Source organism: Amblyraja radiata, chromosome 25, assembly GCF_010909765.2.
Source record: "Amblyraja radiata isolate CabotCenter1 chromosome 25, sAmbRad1.1.pri, whole genome shotgun sequence".
NCBI classification, from domain to species: domain Eukaryota; kingdom Metazoa; phylum Chordata; class Chondrichthyes; order Rajiformes; family Rajidae; genus Amblyraja; species Amblyraja radiata.
This window is the reverse complement of record NC_045980.1, coordinates 19754115-19774930: the sequence shown is the minus strand read 5'-3', so window position 1 is coordinate 19774930 and position 20816 is coordinate 19754115. Positions and strand designations below refer to the sequence as shown.

Sequence of the window (20816 nt, the reverse complement as noted above, 5' to 3'; positions counted from 1 at the left end):
GACCACGGGTGCTTGTCTGTACGGAGTTTGTCCTTTTTCCCTGTGACCGGCGTGGGTTTTCTCCGAGATATATTCGGTTTTCTCCCATGTTTGTAGGTTAATTGGCTTGGTACAAATTTATAATTATCCCTAGTGTGTGTAGGGTGGCGTTAATGTGCGGGGATCGCTGGTCGGCCTGGACTTGTTGGGCCGAAGGGTGGATCCGCTCTGTACTAAACTACACTAAGATGTGTAACGTCAGGTAGGGTTGCTGAATAGATAGAGGGAAACGTCTCCAATGACCAAAAGGTCAACAAGTGTAGTTCTAAAACAATTCTCAATACGAGAGGAATAAATTGGGTAGAAAGGCACAACCTTTCTTCTAAGGTGGAAATGTCAAAGACTGGAGGGCATAGCTTTAAGTTGAGAAGGCACGGTTTATAAAAAAAGGTGTGTGGGCCAAATTTTACAGGTGTGTGCCTGGAACACGCTGCCAGGTGTGGTGGTGCAGGCAGATATGATAGTGGCATTTAAGAGGCTTTTAGATAGACACTGGGATATGCAAGGAATGGAGGGATATGGATCAGGTGCAAGCAGAGGAGATAAGTTTAACGTGGCATCAGGTTTGGCATGGGCATTGTGGGCCGATGGGCCTGTCCCTGTGCCTAGCCGTTTTGTGTTCTAAGTTCCACTGAGTTCCCTAATTATAGAAGAGTAAATTAAACAATAAGCTAACGGAAGTTCCTGTTCCTGTATCGTACTGTTCTGTGTTCTATAATCTGTGGTAGAATGACAGAGAACCTTTTATGTAAATGCAATATGAATTTGGATGTGCTGCCTCTTGAAGGTGGTGGATACGTATTCAATGAGAAACCTTTGAAAGAGGAATGTCAGAAGTACTTCAATGGGAGTAAATGTGCAGGGGTCTGAGAACTGGGTGAGATGGGCTAGCTGCTTTGCTCTTGGTGGCACATTGGAAAAGCTATGACTCTTATGGAGTTGTTGAGATGGCTGCTGCTTGCCCTTGTAGATTAGACCCAGTCCTTGTGCATTACAAAGGTCAGTGTATACAGACGTTACTGTTGAAGTTTCTTGTCCCTGCAGGAGAGGTTCAGCGAGAGAAGAAGTTCCAACCGCATCGGCAATTTGGAGACCGCAGAGAGAGTGTCATAAGTGCTCGGACGTACTTTTACGCAGACGAGTCCAAGTGTGATCAGCACATGGAGATATTCTTGAAGTGCATCATGGCTTCTGGTACGAATCCATTGTATTGGCTTATGGAGATATATGCTTTCAAAGCGAATATAGAGGGCTGTAGGCTGAACTACCCGTGGTTTAATGGGTGACGTTTCGGGTCGAGACCCTTCTCGCCCCGAAACGTCACCCAGTCTGAAGAAGGGTTTCGACTCGAAACGTCACTCATTCCTTCTCTCCAGAGATGCTGCCTGTCCCGCTGAGTTACTTCAGCATATTGTATCTATATCTTCGGTGTAAACCTGCATCTACAGTTCCTTCCTACCTGTGGTTTAATTTTGTTCCATGCATTTGAGTCGGACACTAAAATAATCCCTCCTCACCTGTATCAATCTATTACTGGCTAGGCTTTGTCCTGCCCTCTTCCCTTCCAGGTTTCTCCTCAGCCCACGTCTCCCCCTTACAATCAGTCTGAAGAAGGGTCCCGACCCAAAATATCGCCTATCCATGTCGTTACACTTGGCCCTGTCGTTCACAGCTGGTTACTCACAAGCCGCTCAACTCTTTCCCCGGTAGTTTACAGACACTCCCCTTCTTACGCAATGGGTGACTTGCGTAAACAATTCTGTGTTTGGTCCCTTGTGCAATCAAGGCAGTCTGTACCATCACTGAAATCTTCATCGGAAACAAGTCGGCAATGGTGGTGGTGCTTACATAGAAGGCCGCTCTCCGCTGAAAGTGGCCCAACAGTGAGATGAAACTTGAGCTGGTAATGGCGGCAACGTTTACCCAGAAAGCTGCGCGTCGCAGAAAGTGCCCTGGATGCAACCGGGCGCTGTCGAGACGGTTAATACTCCCAGTGAGTTATTTCGAGCAGGACATGGGGATGGTGATTCCGACTTGCGTAACATCTCTTGCGTAAGTGTTCACGGAACATAACACTTGCGTAGGTCAGGGCGTGCCTGCACGTTCTAGCACTCCCTGTAACACGCACCCCACACAGCCTTGGTTATACACGCCCATTGTGGTATGCACCCTGTTCCCCACCAGCTGTGTTATTTCTGCTACTGGCAAAGTCTATGTAGGTGTGTGAAATCCCCCTGACACAAGTAACCTTACCTACTCTATGTTTCCCACAGGTGGAAGCTCTGAGGATGGATTTGCTGCCATCAAGTTGACAGCACTTGGACGACCACAGTTCCTGGTAGGACTCCAGGTTCCTGGTCTAAAAGTTGGAGTGCTCTTGTGCCAGTGGTCTATTGGCTGATGTTGCATAATTTTGGGGGGGGGGGGGGGGGGTGTAAGGCAACTGTGATGGTGAGCGTGAGAGATCACCAAAGGCCCACACCATTCTGTCCACACTCTCATTTCACTCCTAACCTCAGGGAGAAGGTATAGGAGTATGAAAGTGCAGAAAACCATGACTACCGGATTCGAGAGCAGCTTCTTCCCAGCAACACTAAATAAACTATGAACTGTGTGGGAGAGGCTAGGACCAGAGGCCACAGCCTCAGAATAAAAGGACGTACATTTAGAATGGAGATGAGAAATTTCTTTAGCCGGAGGGTGGTGAATCTGGAATTCGTTGCCATAAACAGCTGCGGAGGACAAGTCATTGGGTAGTTTTAAAGTGAAGATTGATCGGTTCTTGATTAGTGAGGGAGTCAAAGGTTACAGGGAGAAGGAGGGACAATGGGGTTGAGAGGGATAAATAGATCAGCAGTGATCGAATGGCGGTGCACTCGATGGGCTGAATGGCCTAATTCTGCTCCTATGCTTGTGGTCTTATGGCAGTGTGGTCTGCTTTGGTTGCATGAAGGACTTTAACCTCCTTGGCACTCTTTTTTTGTGGGGACGTTATTAATTTATTGGATTTTTTTACTATGTTTTCTATGTATTGTGTTTACAGGCCTCTTAAGCTGCTGCAAGTAAGATTTTAATTGTTCCGTTGTTTGTAAATATGACAATAACAAATTATTGACTTGGCTCTTGAAGGAAGAACATTATACCTATCTACGTACCCTAATCCCTTTTACATACATTAGGTCAATAGCCTTCTACAACTTGTTAATTCGAGAGCTGGTCTAAATGTTTGTTAAATGTCACAAGAGTATTCGTCACCACCAACTCTTCAGGCAAGGCCCTCCACACCGCCTCCATTGTGAAGTGTGTGCTAGTGTGGATCGAGGTACACATCTCTCTGCATACAGTGGGGAGTGTCCGTGCGCTGACTGAAGGTCATGGGTTGGGACTTGCCTCTTTCTTGGAAACAGCAGGGAAGTGTCTGCTAGTAAAAACAAGGAACTGCAGATGCTGGTTTGCAAAAAACAAACACATAGTGCTGGAATAACTCAGCGGGTCAGGCAGCATATCTGAAATAAGTTACTCGAGCACTTTGTTTGGTAAACCAGCATCTGCAGTTCCTTGTGTCGATGTGTTTCCATGCTGTATGTTTTTTTTCAAAAGGACACAAAGTTTTGGAGTAACTCATTACCGGAGATGCTGCCTGACACGCTGAGTTCCTCCAGCACTTAGTGTCTTTTTACGTAAATCACTTTAGGTTGGGTTTTTAAAAAAAATCCAAAGTGCTGGAGTAATTCAGCAGGTAAGGCAGCATCTCTGAAGAAGGGTCCTGACCCAAAACATAGCTTATCCATGTTCTCCAGAGATGTGCAAGATGGAACTGCAGATGCTGGTTTACACCGAAGATAGACACAAAATGCTGGAGTGACTCAGCCGGGACAGGCAGTATCTCTGGATAGAGGGAATGGATGACGTTTCGGGTCGAGACCCTTCTTCAGACTGTTCCAGAGATGCTGCCTGATCTGCTGAGTTACTCTAGCACTTTGTGTAAACCAGCGCTCGCAGTTGCTTGTTTCACACATTACGACCGCTTCACGGCTTTTCCTCTGTCTCGCTGCCGTAGCTCCAGTTCTCCGAGGTGCTGGTCAAGTGGCGCAGTTTCTTCCGCCATCTGGCTGCTGAGCAGGGCCTGGCCGGTCAGGCCGCAGTCGACACCAAGCTGGACCTCGAACATCTGCAGGTGAGAGGGGAGGGTGCCAGCGCGGGTTAGTTTATCATTGTCACCTTTTTGTCACGTGCTATCCAGTCAGTGGTGAGACTACACATGATTACAATCAAGCCGTCCACAGTGCACAGATAGGGGATAAATGGAATGACATTTAGTGCAAGGTAAAGTCTGAGTGCAGATGGTCTGAGGTTCACCAATGAGATTGAATGGGGCGGCACGGTGGCGCAGCGGTAGAGTTGTGACTTATAGCGCAAGAGACCCGGGTTCGATCCTAACTACGGGAGCTGTCTGTACGGAGTTTGTACGTTCTCCCCGTGACCGCATGGGTTTTCTCCGGGTGCTCCGGTTTCCTCCCGCACTCCAAAGACGTGCAGGTTTGTAGGTTAATTGGCCTCTGTAAATTGTCCTTGGTGTGTTGGATAGAACTAGGGTGCAGGTGATCACTGGTTAGCGTGGACTCAATGGGCCGAAGGGCCTGTGGCCACATTGTATCTCCAAAACGAATGAGACCGTGCTAATTTCTGATTAGCCAATCAGCGATGCAGCATAATTTAATTCTTAAATGTGATGAATAAATAATTATTTGATGTCAACCTGCCCGACGGTGTGAGTAGGAAGGGAATGACATTAATGGCGAGATATCAAACCGTGATTTTTGTCGGTGACTGTTGCTGGGAATTGAGACAAGTGCATAACCAAGGGGCGAGGTAGCTGCTATCAATTCAACGATGGGTTTAAAAAACATTTGGTTCTGGGCTGTCAAAAACTAGAGGGAAGCCAGGAAAGATTTACAATGATGTTGCCAGGACTCGAGGGCATGGCCTATAGGGAGAGGTTGAGCAGGCTAAGACGATTCAGTGGAGCGCAGGAGGCTGAGGGGTAATCTTACAGAGGTGTATAAAATCATTAGGGGAATAGGTGAATACACACAGTCTTTTACCCAGGATAGGGGAATTCAGAACCAGTGGAGATGCGCTTATGGCGAAAAATTTAATAGGGCAACTTTATTTCATACTGAGGGTGGGAGTATATTGAACGAGCTGCCAGAGGAGATAGTTGAGTCGGGAACAATAACAACATTTAAAAGGCATTTAGACAGGTATGTGGATAGGAAAGGTGAGAAGGATATGGACCAAATACAGGCTAATGAGACTAGCATAGTGGTCAGCATTGATGAGTTGGACCGAAGGGCCTGTTTCCGCGCTGTGTGACCCCATCACTCTAAGATCAGGTTTGAAGCATCTCACGCATCCCAATGTAAAGCAGCTCCTCTTTGTCCTTTTGCACAGGAGACTTTGGCTAGACTTGGCATTGGCACCTTGGACGAAATCACCCACTGGTTCACCGGAGAGAAGATTGGACTATCTGGGTGAGCAGCTGGTTTGAGGAAAATCTCTGTGCCTCTAGCTCGGCGCATGGGTCTGCATGCTGCTCCTTGACATCCGCTGCTCTTCTAGAATGTTCTTTGGCGGCTATCTGGGTGCTGCCCTTGCCGCGCTGATGTTAACGTTAATTACGCAGATCCTTCCTGAGACCCGCGCAAAAGCCGTTGGTGGGAAACGGGCCGGTTTTCAATTGCAGTTGTTTTTAATGCATGGGCGAGTGCCTGAACCGCTGAGTGCCAGATTTCATTCCACTTCAGTTCTTAAGTTATTAACCTATAGCTCAGCGGGGCCTTTTGCTGCACCGTTTTCCTGGAACTTGTAAGAAAATATGTTTTCAGCAAAAAGATGTACAAATTATTGTGTTATGTTCGTTTAATTCTAAATTGGGAGTGTGGAACAAAAGAGTCGCTGCCCTTGGGATAGTAGGGAGTCTCTCTAGCACTGGGATGAGATAAGATGTTTCTTCTCGTAGGATGGGAAGGAATCTTTGGAATTCCGTTTCAGTCAGCATATGGAATATTGTCTGCGGTGATAAATGTTACACGTTACAAACCATCGAGGTATTGGAGAGTGTGCCGAGGATAGTTAGCTGGAGAGTTAAGGGCCTGTCCCACTTACATGAATTTTTTGGGCACTCTTGCTGGCACCCGTTATAGTCGCAGCAGGTCGGTAAAACATTTTTCGGCGCCCTGCTGCGAGTGGTCGAAAAAAATTGCGTAAGTGGGACAGGCCCATTATGAAAACCTGAGATTAGAACATAGAACAGTACAGCACAGGAACAGGCCCTTCAGCCCACAATGTCCATTCCAACCATGATAGAAACATAGAAAATAGGTGCAGGAGTAGGCCATTCGGCCCTTCGAGCCTGCACTGCCATTCAATATGATCATGGCTGATCATCCAACTCAGTATCCTGTACCTGCCTTCTCTCCATACCCCCTGATCCCTTTAGCCACAAGGGCCACATCTAACTCCCTCTTAAATATATCCAATGAACTGGCCTCAACTGCCTTCTGTGGCAGAGAATTCCAGAGATTCACCACTCTCTGTGTGAAAAATGTTTTCCTCATCTCGGTCCTAAAAGATTTCCCCCTTATCCTTAAACTGTGACCCCTAGTTCTGGACTTCCCCAACATCGGGAGCAATCTTCCTGCATCTAGCCTGTCCAACCCCTTAAGAATTTTGTAAGTTTCTATAAGATCCCCCCTCAATCTTCTAAATTCTAGCGAGTACAAGCCGAGTCTATCCAGTCTTTCTTCATATGAAAGTCCTGACATCCCAGGAATCAGTCTGGTGAACCTTCTCTGTACTCCCTCTATGGCGAGAATGTCTTTCGTCAGATGCCAAGTGAAACTCATCTCTGCCCTGCACGTGATCCATGTCCCTCTGTTCTCTACATTAACTTGCACCCATCTAAAGGCCTCTTAAACACCACTATTGTATCTGTCTCCACCACCACCCCTGGCAGCGCGTTCCAGGCGCTCGCTGTGTGTGTAAAAATAAAACTTGCCCCACACAACTCCTTTAATCTTTAGTCTGAAGAAGGGTTTCGGCCCGAAACGTCGCCTATTTCCTTCGCTCCATAGATGCTGCTGCACCCGCTGAGTTTCCCCAGCAATTTTGTGTACCTCCTTTAATCTTAGTCCCTCTCACCTTGAAGCCTTACCTTCGGGTCTTTGGCATTTCCACCCTGGGGAATAAGGTTCTGACTGTCTATCGCCTCTCAGATGCTGGAGTAACTCAGTGAGTCAATGGCCTGTTCCACTTAGGCGATTTTTTAGGCAAGTGCAGGAGACTGCGCTTGCCACATGGTTGCCACGTGTTCGCTGATGAATCCCTGGTGAGTCTGCTTCATGGTCACGAGGAGTCCCACATTCTGGGAACTAGTCGCGGCCTCAGTATGGTCGCTGCAAATTTTTCAACATGTCGCCCTGGAGAAAATCGATGATTCTGTAGTCGTAGGTGCAGTTGTAGTGGGGTTGCCATGTAGTTATGGGTAGTCGTAGGTAGTTTTAGTTAATCGCCTTTGCTGACCGGTCATTTTCATTGACTCATTGGGGAAAAAATACATAATCAGGAGTTTTCAGAACCAAGGATAACCGACCGGTAATGTTAAATGTCCGCCGAACTTCACAGCTGTGTATCTCTGGCTTATTGAAAGTTGTCTGGGTTCTTAAAAGTTGTCTTCACTCCTTCTTTCCCCCTTCTCCCCCCTTCTTTCCCTTTGTTTTCAGTACTGTCGACCTGCTGGACTGGAACAGTTTGATCGACAACCGAACTAAAGTTGCCAAACTCTTTGTGGTTCCAAATGTGCAGGTACAAAGCCTGAGCCAAGTTCTCCGCAACATAGACGGGCTGTGTAGTAAGGAACTGCAGGTGCTGGTATATACACCAAAGATAGTCACAAAGTGCTGGAGTAACTCAGCGGGCCAGGCAGCATCTCTAGAGAAAAAAGGGTGGGTAACCCTTTTCGGGTCGGGACCCTTATCCAGACATAGCTGGGTAGGGTGAGATGTCTCTGAAAATAATGATCGGATTGATAAACCTGTCTACAATAGATGATAAACGCTGGAGGAACTCAACAGGTCAGGCAGCATCTGTGGAGAATATGGGTAAATTATATTTTGCATTGGGACCCATTGATGGACCCAAGACGTCACCCATCCATGTGCTCCACAGATCCTCATGATCCGCTGAGTTCCTTCAGCACTTTGTGTTCTCGTCAAAATTCCAGCATCTGCAGTTCCTTGTGAATACAATAGAGAATGGTTTTGTATTCATAGGTTTGTTTATGTGGTATGTGCTACCTGGGCTTAAATATTTGATGGAGTATGTGATATTTTACACGTATCACATAATCACGTGTTTTTTCCGCTAACTGGATAGCACACGACAAAACAGCTTCTCACTCTACTTCTGTACACGTGGGCAGCACGGTGACGAAGCGGTAGAGTTGCTGCCTGACAGCGCCAGAGACCCCGGTTCGATCCTGACTGTGGGTGCTGTCTGTACGGAGTTTGTACATTCTCTCTGCGTGGGTTTTCTCCGAGATCTTCGGTTTCCTCCCACACTCCAAAGACGTACAAGTTTGTAGGTTAATTGGCTCGGTATAAATGTAAGATTGCCCCTAATGTGTTAATGTGCGGGGATCGCTGGTCGGTGCGGACTCGGTGGGGCGAAGGGCCTGTTGCCGCGTTGTATCTCTAAATTAAACTAAACTAAACTCGACAATAAACTGAACTAAAAGAGAACAAGTAAAATGTGGTTAATTAAAAACGCCCAATCTCAGCCATTGTATCTTAAACCAACAGCATGGCTGCTGCCCAGCTGAAACAGCTACAAATGCATTTTCCTGCTATACGAATCCTCAACACAGTAGCAGGGAACTTTATGTTACAACCTGTATCTTGAATCTAACGTTACTTAGGGCTCAGCTCGGATAGGAACAGACACAAAATAAAACATCTTGTAGATCGGTGGTGAATTTCCTCGAACAAATTAGGTTTATTCATTGCCTTAACAGTACGCGCCAGGGAACGCACTGAGAGAACCCACGGTGTTTCAACATCAAAAAATGTTGTCATTGAAATCTGGGTTTGTTGTGACTTGTAATGTGGTACAGTTGTGGGTGACTTGGGGTGAACAAGCCTGGGGAGGGGCGGAGGTAACGTCTATGTTTTTCCACAGACTGGGACGATCGAGCCATTGCTGCTCCAGTTCACAGAGCAGGAGGAACTGCAGATGAAGAGGATGCTGCAGCGAATTGATGTCCTGGCAAAGGTAGGAAGAGGTGGAAAGTTGCGAAGGGAATTTTACCGTAGATTAGGACAACCTTGCCTATACCACTCATGCCCTAGACTGTAAAATGAGGTCGTTTCGCAACTGATAGGCACAAAGTGCTGGAGTAACTCAGCAGGTCAGGCAGCATATCGGGAGTAAAAGGATGGGTGACATTTCGGGTCGGGACCCTTCATCAGACTGCCTGTGAATATTCCTTCCCACTCGCTTGAACTCACCGCACGGAAAGTCAGCTTCTACTGTTAGCAAGAAATGAAGTAACTCGAGTTAGAGGAGTCTTTGGGTTCGAGTGTGTAGCTCCCTGAAAGTGGCAACGCAAGTAGATACAAGTGACTCTATTTATATAGAAACATAGAAACAGAAATTAGGTGCAGGAGTAGGCCATTCGGCCCTTCGAGCCTGCACCGCCATTCAATATGATCATGGCTGATCATCCAACTCAGTATCCCGTACCTGCCTTCTCTCCATACCCTCTGATCCCCTTAGCCACAAGGGCCACATCTAACTCCCTCTTAAATATAGCCAATGAACTGGCCTCGACTACCCTCTGTGGCAGAGAGTTCCAGAGATTCACCACTCTCTGTTGTTCCACATATGTTCTCTGTTGTTTTTAAATTATTGTCTGTAACTGTGGAACTGTGCTGCTGCCTGTCTTGGCCAGGACTCTCTTGTAAAAGAGATTTTTAATCTCAATGAGACTTCTCCTGGTTAAATAAAGGTTTAAAAAAAAAAAAAAAAAAGATACAGTGGTAAATAAGGCATGTGGTTTGCTTGCCTTCATAGGTCGGGACATTGATTAGAAGAGTCGGGTAATCATGACGCAGCTTTAAATAACATTGGTTCAACTGAATTGGGAGCATTTCTGATCGCCCGATTACAGGAATTGAACAACGGAGTAGACTTGATGGGCCGAATGGTCTAATTCTGCTCCTATCACATGACCTTATGAACACGAGACAATTTGTTTCTAAGGAATTAATCTCTATAGTACATTTAATGGGCCGAATGGCCTAATTCTACTCCTATCACATGAGCTTATGATGTGGAGGCTTTGGAGAGAAGTGGATTGCCAGAATGCTGCATGGATCAGAGGGTATTCGCTAAAAGGGGAGATTAAACAGACTTGGATTGTTTCCTCCAGAACGGGTGGATGGAAGTATATAAGACTTCCATGCTATCAGACCTGTTAGAAGTATATCAAATGATGCGAGGCAAAGATAGGTTAGACAGTCAGAACCTTTTTGCAAGGGTGTACATGTCAAAAACCAGAGGGCATAGTTCAAAGTGAGAGGGGCCAAGTTTAAAAGAGATATGCGGGGCAGGGTTTATGCACAGAGGAGGATGGGTGCCTGGAACACAGTGCCGGGGGTGGAGGCAGATATCAAGTGGCATTTACAAGTCCGAGGCAGACACCTGGATATGGAGGAACATGGATAACTGAGGAGATTAGTTTAACTTGGCATTGTGTCCAGCAAGGACAGTGTGGGCCGAAGGGCCTGTTCTTGTGCTGCACTGTTCCATGGTCTACAGCACAGAGGCGGCAGTAATGTTTCTCCTCAGGCCAAATTGGGACATTAACCTGTGAACCTTCCTGTCTCCTCCAGAGAGCCCTGGAGATGGGCGTCTGCCTCATGGTTGACGCTGAGCAGACCTACTTCCAGCCGGCCATCAGCAGACTGACCCTGGAGATGCAGCGTAAGTTCAACACGGAGAAGCCCGTCATCTTCAACACCTACCAGTGCTACCTGAGGGTGAGTCCGAGGGCCTGTCCCATTCACCTGCATTTGGTCTAGATCCCTCTCAACCCTTCCTATCCGTACACCTGTAAAGGACATAATCCATCCATGTTTACAGTCACGAGTGCATTGGCTTTATAGCGCACAGGTAGACTGTGATCATGTACAGTGCTCGTGTCGTAGAGTCATACAGCATGGAAACAGGCCCTTCAGCCCAACTTGCTCATGCCAACCAACATGCCCTTTCTAGTGGGTACACAAAATTGCTGGGGAAACTCAGCGGGTGCAGCAGCATCTATGGCATTTCTAGTCCCTCATGCCCACATTTGGCTAATATCCCGCAACCTTTCCTATCCATCTACATGTTCAAATGTCTTTTAAATGTGGGTATAGTACATGCCTCAACCGCCTGCACTGGTAGCTCAATCCATATACCCACCGGGTTCCTATTAAATTTTCCCCTCGCCTTAAACATATGTCCTCGCCTCAAACCCATGACCTAAGTCAAAAATAAATGTCCCCAAGTATATATAGTTTGGAGCTTATTTGCAGTGTTTATCGCCTAAATAGTCGTAGTGAAGATGTTGCTCCTGCACCTGGACGTTACAGATTTCAAGCTCCTGCCCGATGGTAGGAGTGAAATGAGAGGGCGGCCAGGCTGGTGTGGGTCTCTGAAGATGCTGGCTGCCGTCTTGAGGCAGCAAATCATGTATATCCCTACCATGGTTGAGAGGTCGGTACCTGTGATGGACTGGGCAGTATTCACCTCTTTTTATAATCTCCTCCATTCCTGGGCGTTCGCGTTGCTGAACCAGGCCGTGATGCAACCAGTCAGTCTGCTCTCTCCTGTAGATGCTGGTTTAAACCGGAGATAGACACAAAAAGCTGGAGCTAGACACAAAGACTCAACGGGTCAGATAGTATCTCTAGAGGAAGGGAATAGGTGACATTTCAGGTTGAGATCCTTCTTCAAACTGAAGAAGGATCTCAACCAGAAACTTCACCTATTCCTTTTTCTCCAGAGATGCTGTCTGATCTGCTGAGTTACTCCAGTTTTTTGTGTCTATCTTTGCTCTCTACTGCACAGCTGTAGTAGTTCAAAAGAATATCTCTGAGCTGTTCTTTAGTTCCTCGTTGAAGCTCTGCTGATTAGGGGCGGTGAGGCAGGGTGAGATGCTTTACACTTTCTCCTTCATCTCCCCCCCCTTCTCCTCGCAGGATGCTTACGATAACGTAACAGTGGATGTGGAACTGGCCCGGAGAGAGAACTGGTACTTTGGGGCAAAGCTGGTGAGGGGAGCGTACATGCAGCAGGAGCGAAAGCGGGCCAAGGAGGTTGGATACGAGGATCCCATCAACGAGAGTTACAAAGCCACAAATGTCATGTACCACAGGTATCGTGGACGCCTCTTCAAAGGGGGAGTGAAGTGAAGAGTTGTGAATGGAGAGGATGGTGAAATCGCAGAGTTGTGAATGGAGATGAGGGCGAGTGAAGACTTGTGAATGGATCGGGGTGTCAATGAAGAGTTTTTTTTTTTGCGCGTTAAGTGATACAGCAGGGAAACAGGCCCTTCAGCCCACCAAGTCCATGTCAACCATCGATCACCCTAGTTATCTGTCATCCCACTTTCCCGTCCACTCCCTACACACGAGGGGGCAATTTACAGAAGACAATTAACCTACAAACCCGCACGTCTTTGGGATGTGGGAGCAAATCGGAGCATCCGGAGGAAACCCACACGGTCACAGGGAGAACGTGCAAACTCCGCACAGACAGCACCCAGGGTCAGGATTGAATCCGGGTCTCTGGCACTGTGTGGCAGTGGCTCTACCCGCTGCGCCCTGAGTCGCCCCGGATTAACCAGGTAGACAGCAGATGAGTGCCAAGGAAGGCTGTGCCCAATGTTCACAGGGGTGTAATCGATGTACATGATAGGGCCTGATCATAGCTTTCTACCAATGGAGATGACGTCTGTGTGGAGTTTGCAGATTCTCGTTGTGACCACGTGGGTTTCTCCGGGTGCTCTGGTTTCCTCTCACATCCCAAAGACGAGCGGGTTTGTAGGTCAATTAACCCGATAATGACTCAAAGGAACAGTCGAGGGCTCTCCCTTCCCCCCAGCCTGGGTATATCTTGAATGGGCTAGATTGCACCCTCAGTATAACCTGCTACCCCCTGAGGTTGTGGTATGGTGTGTGGTAGCTCAGATCACACGACCACAATGAGTGTCCTCTGTCCAGCCAGTGTTGAGTCCCTGCAGGGAAGGAACTGCAGATGCTGGTTTACACTGAGTTTGGACGCAACATGCTGGAGTAACTCAGCGAGACAGGCAGCATCTCTGGGGAGAAGGAATGGGTGACGTTTCAGGTCTGAAGGTAGGGTCCCGACCTGAAACGTTAACTCTTCCTTTTCGCCAGTGATGCTGCCTGACCCGCTGAGTAGTGTACGCGTGCGGGGGGGGTGGTGTGGAGTGCTCTGGGTTACTGGGGTTCCTGATGTTTTGATGCTCGCATTGCAGGTGCTTGGATTACATCCTGGATGAAATCAAAGTGAACAGAAGGGCCAATGTGATGGTGGCCTCCCACAACGAGGCGACCGTTAACTACACGCTGCAGAGGTACCACTGCCGGCTGGCTTTCTCACGTCCTAAAGGGATGCTGTCCTCTTCGTCCCTATGCTAACCCCTCTTCCCCTGGTGGAGCTGAACTGATTGAGATATCGTGTCTCTTCTTTCCCATTTCCTCAGTCTACCAGCTGGGCCAAGTCCAGCAAACTTTAAACTTGGTGGCTAAAAATGTTATTTTAATATATAAATCTCACACTCTCTATCTACTTCCTGCTCCTTTCCCTCTTGGGCATCTGGGGGTGAGTGTGGATAAAGTAATAGTCATATATCACCTTTGGTCCAACTCTCGTTGATGCCATACAAGATGCCTCATCGATGCTGGTCCCATTTGCCCATGTTTGGTCCATGTGCCTCAAAGTTTTCAGATGTCCAAATGACCAAACATCCTACTCCGGCAGCTCGCAGTCCCCAACAACTCTCACCAACTTCTACAGATGTGCCATAGAAAGCATTTTAGCGGGAGGCATCACAGCTTGGGTTGGGAACAGCTCCACCCAAGACCGCCAGAAATAGCAGAGAATTGTGGACGCAGCCCAGACCGTCACACAAACCAACCCCCCTTCCATTGATTCCATCTACATTTCACGCTGCCTCGGCAAGGCCAGCAGCATAATCAAGGACCAGTCCTACCCTCTTCTCCCCTCTCCCATCAGGCAAGAGGTATAGAAGTATGAAATCACACACCTCCAGATTCAGGGACAGTTTCTTCCCAGCTGTTGTCAGGCAACTGAACCATCCTATCACCAACTAGTGAATGGTCCTGTCCTCCCATCTTCCTCATTGGAGACACTCGGACGATCTTTGATTGGACTTTATCTTGCACTAAACATTATTCCCTTTACCCTGTAATTCAACACTATGGATGGCTTCATTGTAATCATGTATATAGTTTTTCCACTGACTGCAACGAAAAAGCTTTTCACCATACTTCGGTACACGTGGCAATAACCAAGCTAACCAGCTAACTAAGGTGCCGTGCGAGGTGGACATATTGTCTACTGTTGCTGTGAATCGATCCCTTCCCAAGGAATACAAACTTATTTTTCGGCTGCATATTCTCTCGTGTTTCATCTTGGATTTAGTATTCACGATGATTTAGACCAGGGGTCGGCAACCTTGTTCTGCATAGGGGCCAGGACGCATGTCTGTGAGTGGATGGCGGGCCACATCTATCACGTGCTCACATAGTTCCCTTCGAGGACCCCACTGGCCCCTAGTTACAGGCGCTCACCAACATGGCGCAGCTACAGACCATTACCTTGGCTCTGTCCAGAAGGCAGAGGCTCAAATACTCACACTCACTCGTCCCCGGCCTATTGACAAACCCGATCCCGACAGTGAAGCCCAGACACAGAAGGTGCGTGGTCGCGCCGGCGGCTTTACGCAGGATGTGGTACAGCCAGAGCGCGGCGCCAAAGATCTTAGAGCGGAGCTGCTCGGCGATTGGCGGCTCCGCCATTGCAGCCGCTGGAGGAGGCGTCCTTGCATCACCGTGCCTGGGCGCCGCAGCCTCGGGCCCGGGAGGTACCGGAGATGAAGGAAGTCTGCGGGCCGGATAATTACTGGGAAAAAAATACGCCGCATTACGGGCCGCATTCGGCCCAGGGGCCGTAGGATTCCGACCCCTTAGACAATGCTGCGCTGTGCAATGTCAATGATTGAGGCTCTGGTATCTGTAATCAATGTGTCGGTGAATAGAGGTGATCTTTCGCAACACCACACTGATTTGAATTGAATTGAATACTTTTTTGTCACATGTGCCAAGTCACAGTGAAATTCTTTCAGTGCAAATAGTCGCCACATAAAGGGAGCTGATTACAAAGTATACCATACCAGGTCCTCCTTTGTTCTGCCCCCACCCCCCACCCCCACCTCACAGCGGTCGCCCCCTCCTTGGTTCCCGGCAGTGCATCCTCCAACTCACTCCGAACCCTGATCCATGATAAATCCACGCTCTCCGCCGGGTCCCCTCCTGACGACTCCACGGTGCCGCCCCAGCCGCGGGCTCTGTCGACCCAGGCTCCGTCGGCCGCAGGCTCCGACCCGCGAGGATCGTCGACCCACGAGGCTCCGTCTCCAGCTTCTCGGCTGCTCCTGGGCGGCTTCTGCCGTGGCGGCAAACTCAACCTCAAGAGGTGCCGAGAAGGCCCGGGTTGTATTAGAGAGGGACTGCGCGCTGTTCACGGGCGCCCGGGCGGATTTCCGGGTCCGCTGGGCACCACGCGGGGGTGGAATGCATCCTTAATAAGGATGGTGATACAGTTGTATAATAATATATTTAGCATTGAAGAATATTTGTTTGATTTGTATCATGCTGGTGGGGTTTGTTTTGATTTATTTCATACTGTACATATTATTGTAAATAATTTTTTTTTTAAAGGGGGTGCCGGCTTGCAGGCTGGACCTTTGGCTGCTAATTGCTGCTTCTTTTGCTTGCAGGATGCACGAACTAGGTCTTCACCCTTCAGCAAGGAAAATCTACTTTGGCCAACTGCTGGGGATGTCAGATCAGATCACCTTCCCCCTTGGTACGTACCTTCCAGACCCACCCTTCTACACCCAGCACTGTGCTGTGTAATCTGCCACTAAACACACAGTGACGCAGGAACTCGGCCGGTCAGGCAGCATCCGTGGTGGAAATTGACAGTTCATAAGTCATAGGAGCAGAATTAGGCCACTCAGCCCATCATATCTACTCTGCCATTTAAACAAGGCTGATCTATCTTTCCCTCTTGAACGACCCATTCTCCTGCCTTCTCCCCATAACCCCTGACACCTGTACTAATCAAGAATCTATCAAACTCTTAAAAATACCCGATGATTTGGCCTCCACAGCTGTCTGTTACGATGAATTTCACAGATTCACCACCCTCTGGCTAAGGAAATTTCTCCTCATCTCCTTTCTAAAGGTATGTTCTATTATTCTGAGGCCGTGCCCTCTAGTCCTAGACTCTCAAACTATTGGAAACATCCTCTGCACATCTACTCTATCCAGGCCTTTCACTATTCGGTAAGCTTCAATGAGGTCCCCCCCCCCCCATTCTTCTAAACTCAAGCGAGTACAGGCCCAGTGCCGTCAAACCCTCATCATACATTATCATGCAGGCGATGGTTCATAACAGGGCCTTGCTTCAGACTAGTGCAATCCTTTGTATGGCAGTCTGGAGAAGGATCCCCACCCGAAACGTCAGCTATCCATGTTCTCCAGAGATGCTGCTTGACCTGCTGAGATACTCCAGCACTTTGTGCCTTCCATGGTATATCTGAGTTGTTAATGATCTTGCCTCATGCCTGTGGAGGTCATAGGTTCAAATCCTACTCAAGAAACATGTGCTCTCAGATCTCGAGAGGAAAGAGCAATGTTCTCCCAGTGGTACAGCGGGCAGAGCTGTTGTCTCACAGCACCAGAGACTTGGGTTCAATCCTGACTACGGGGTGCTGTCTGTGTGGAGTTTGCACGTTCTCCTTGTTTGCTCCAGTTTCCTCCCCACATCGCAAAGACTTGTGGGTTTTGTAGGTTAATTGTGAATTGTCCCCTGGTGTGTAGGGAGTGGAAGAGAAAGTGGGATAACATAGAGCTAGTGAGAACGGGTGATTGATGGTCGGCATGAACTCGCTGGGCCGAAGGGTCTGTTTCCATGCTGTATCTCTCGATGTTAACAAATACAGATTTTGTAGTGAAGAGTGGTAGATATTTGGGATAATCAAATATTTAAAGTAATGGAGATAAGAATCAATCAATAAAAGGCAAGTGCTCTTATTGTAGCCATGGTTGAATGGTGGAGTAGACTTGATGGGCTGAATGGCCTAATTCTACTCCTATCACTAATGACCTTGACCGGACTTTGCTGGCTATACCTTGCACTGAAGGTTATTCCTTTCTATGTATCATACACTGTAAATGGATTGGTTGTAATCATGTATTGTCTTTCTGCTGACTGGTTAACACGCGACAAAAAGATTTTCACTGTGCCTCGGTGCACGTGACATTAGACTAAACTGAACTGGCCCGAGATTCTATCGGCTAAAACTCTCCATTGCCCCACAGGCCAGGCTGGCTACCCAGTGTACAAGTACGTCCCGTATGGTCCAGTGGAGGAAGTCCTGCCTTACCTGTCCAGGCGGGCCCAGGAGAACAAGGGCATGGTGGCGGGAACCCAGCGGGAGCGCCGCCTGCTGTGGGGAGAACTGAAGCGACGGACCGTGGCGGGGGAGCTGTTCAAACCAGTGTTGTAGAGGCGTCCTGGCTCGTCAACGCTTGGCGAGGTGTCTGCGTGGCCCCCTGGTGGAGGTGAAAGGGGAACACCACGACTCGATGCAGACTGTTCGAGCTATTGGGTCTCTCTCCCCCTCTCTCCCCCCTCCTCCCCCTCCCTCCAGCACAGGGTTCTGGTAAAACAAAAACGAATAACTCTTCTTAGGGCCAAGATTCGGTGAGGCTGCGTCGGAACTTGCCCTGCCTCTCTCTCACACCCTGGGCTCTTTGTGTTTCTCACCAAAACCCAGAGCTATTTAATTATCGTGCAGTACTTGTAAGAACAGTATTTAAAATCCAGATGGGCGTGACAGTTCCACTCGTGACTCCTGCTCACTTTACAAAAAAATAACTGCAGGTGCTGGTTTGCAAAAAAAAGACACAAGGCGCTGGGGTGACTCGGCAGGTCTGGCAGCATCTCTGGAGAACAGGGATTTGTACAGCCATCTACTAATCGAACCCCCTTCACTTGTATCCACCTATCATTTGCCAGGCTCTGTCCCAGCCCAACGTTTGTCCAACTTACCTACCCTACACTACAATCAGTCTGAAGAAGGTTCCTCACAGGAAACGTCACCTATCCATATTCTCCAGAGACCTGACCCGCTGAGTCACTCCAGCACTTTGTGTCTTGCTACATTATATTAGCTGAAGAGCCACAGGGAAAAATTGCACAGACTTGGCAGACACCCTGAACTCCTGCTGTGAGAGGTTTTTGTATGGTGAGCAGGAAACCTACCCATTCTGCCTTACTAACAGGGTTTGTTACTTTTGTTTTTAATTGGGCAATGCAAACGTAGTTTTAATCATTCTTCAGGGATTTTCTTTTAAACAGGCGAGAAGAGTTTGGCGTCTGAAGGGTCTCGACCCGAAATGTCACCCAATCCTTTTTGTGTCTACCTTCGAGAAAAGTTTGGACACAGCTGCCGACCACCTTGTCTTAGTGCAGAGGTCACGCCCATTATAACACACACTACTCTAGTCGAGGGGGGAAGCGAGGGGTTATACTGCCTGCAGCTTCCGTGAGCTCTCGGCCGCTCCAGTCATTGACTAACGCAAGACCTGGAACATAGACTGAACGCCAAGGAGATTTCACAAGTGTTCCTGCTGCATGTAAAACCATGCAAACCACATCCTCCCTTTGAAGTTCGCCTGATTACGTGACGTGCTGTACTCAATTGTGTATATATTAACTCACTACCGTTAATGCAGGCTTGTGGATTCAAACTGTGTAGGAAGGAACTGCAGGTGCTGGTTCATAGCGAAGATGGATACAAAGTGCTGGAGTAACTCAGCAGGTCAGGCAGCATCTCTGGAGAAAAACAAAGTGATATTTCAGGTAGGGATCCTTCTTCAGACAGAAAGTAGAATGGGGGGGTGGGGGTTGGATTTTTTACAGAGGTCCAACTCTTGGTGTCCCTTTTCCTACCTCCAGTTTCCCCACCATCCCCTACTTTCAGTCTGAAGAAGGGTTCCGACCCAAAACATCACCCATCCGTTTTCTCCAGAGGTGCAGCCTGACCCACTCAGCTACTCCAGCACGTCTCTCATGTGAATTCAAGCTGCCTGCTTTGGCAATGGACTAAATAGTTGCAAGATCGCCTTGTATAAAGTGCAGAATAGTCCCAATTATTTGTCAATTTTGGATATATGTATAGCTGCAAATGTAATTTGTTAATCGCCCTATATTCCCAGCAGGTAAGAGGTCGTGATAGGCACAAGAGGATTGAAAACTTGGTTTGTGTTGCTCTATCCTGGGCTTAATCTGAGTGAAAGAGCTTTGCTAAACTTGAATTGCAAATACCCAAATCATTTTAGTTGACCTGAACCATCCTATTTTAAAAAGAAACATGTAAACCTTGGCAGATCTAACCCACAAGTTTAGTCGATACTGGTTTAATTGGTCTTTGGTCTGGTCTTTGGTGACACAGTGGTGCAACTGGTAGATCTGGTGCTCCGTCACAGTGCCAGAGGCCCAGGTTCAACCCTGACCTCAGGTGCTGTCTGTATGGAGTTTGTACGTTCTCCCTGTGACCGTGTGGGTTTTCTCAAGGTGCTCCGGTTTCACTTCTTCACACAAGGCATAGGTTAATCGGCTATTGTAAATTGTTCCTAGGATATTGTTAGTGTACAGGGTTATCGCTGGTCCAGCATGGCCCCGGTGGGCCGAAGAGCCTTTATCTCTAAAGTCTAAACTGCCAGAATGTGGTTTACTACTGGTTTTGTCCCTTCCCGATAGCAAGCAGAGAGCTCTCTGGCTATCCCAGGGGGCAGAATGATTGATTCTGGTAACCCCTGCTAGGGTGGGTTGAATGGAATATGCAATAGGATTTGTTTCTTTGCAGGTTCCCAATGCCAACTCTTGCAGCCTGTTCAGCTCTTCCCCACTGACTTCTGTATTTTTATTTCTACGTGTGTTCCATCCTGCCTAAGCTTCCCAATAAATTTTATTTGTGTACGTATTGCTTGCAGTACAGGTTATTCTTAACATTCATGTTAAGCAGAGCATCCGATAAACCAGTCTGAAGATTGAAGAAGGGTCCAGACCCAAAACATCACCTATCCATGTTCTCCAACGATGCTGCCTGACCCGCTGAGTTCCTGCAGTTCCTTGCTTCTACCTGATAAGCTCGTCTGCCAATTTAGTTTAGTTTTGAGATACAGCGTGGAGCAATCATGAATAAATGTGTCCAAATGCAGAGGACATTTGGTCATTTTAATCATTTTTAGTGCTGAATAACCCACTTAGTATATTGTCCTTTGCATCACATTTCCGACCAATATCCCCTTTAAGTTTTCCTATTGTATTTA

The 20816-nt window shown here is 47.9% G+C and overlaps 1 protein-coding gene across 2 annotated transcripts in view; it reads left to right on the top strand.

Moving 5' to 3' along the window:
* LOC116987377 (proline dehydrogenase 1, mitochondrial-like) overlaps nt 1–19740 on the top strand; it is a 34181-nt gene extending 14441 nt beyond the window's left edge. For both annotated transcript variants that reach the window (XM_033043370.1, XM_033043369.1), the window contains 11 exons: nt 1084–1233; nt 2313–2377; nt 4100–4216; nt 5494–5573; nt 7824–7905; nt 9277–9369; nt 10992–11138; nt 12342–12517; nt 13643–13741; nt 16190–16278; nt 17799–19740. In XM_033043370.1, coding sequence (XP_032899261.1) covers nt 1084–1233; nt 2313–2377; nt 4100–4216; nt 5494–5573; nt 7824–7905; nt 9277–9369; nt 10992–11138; nt 12342–12517; nt 13643–13741; nt 16190–16278; nt 17799–17986 — 1286 coding nt within the window. In that variant the 3' untranslated portion in view covers nt 17987–19740. The remainder of the gene's footprint in view (nt 1–1083; nt 1234–2312; nt 2378–4099; nt 4217–5493; nt 5574–7823; nt 7906–9276; nt 9370–10991; nt 11139–12341; nt 12518–13642; nt 13742–16189; nt 16279–17798) is intronic.
* The last annotated feature ends 1076 nt before the right edge of the window (nt 19741–20816 follow it).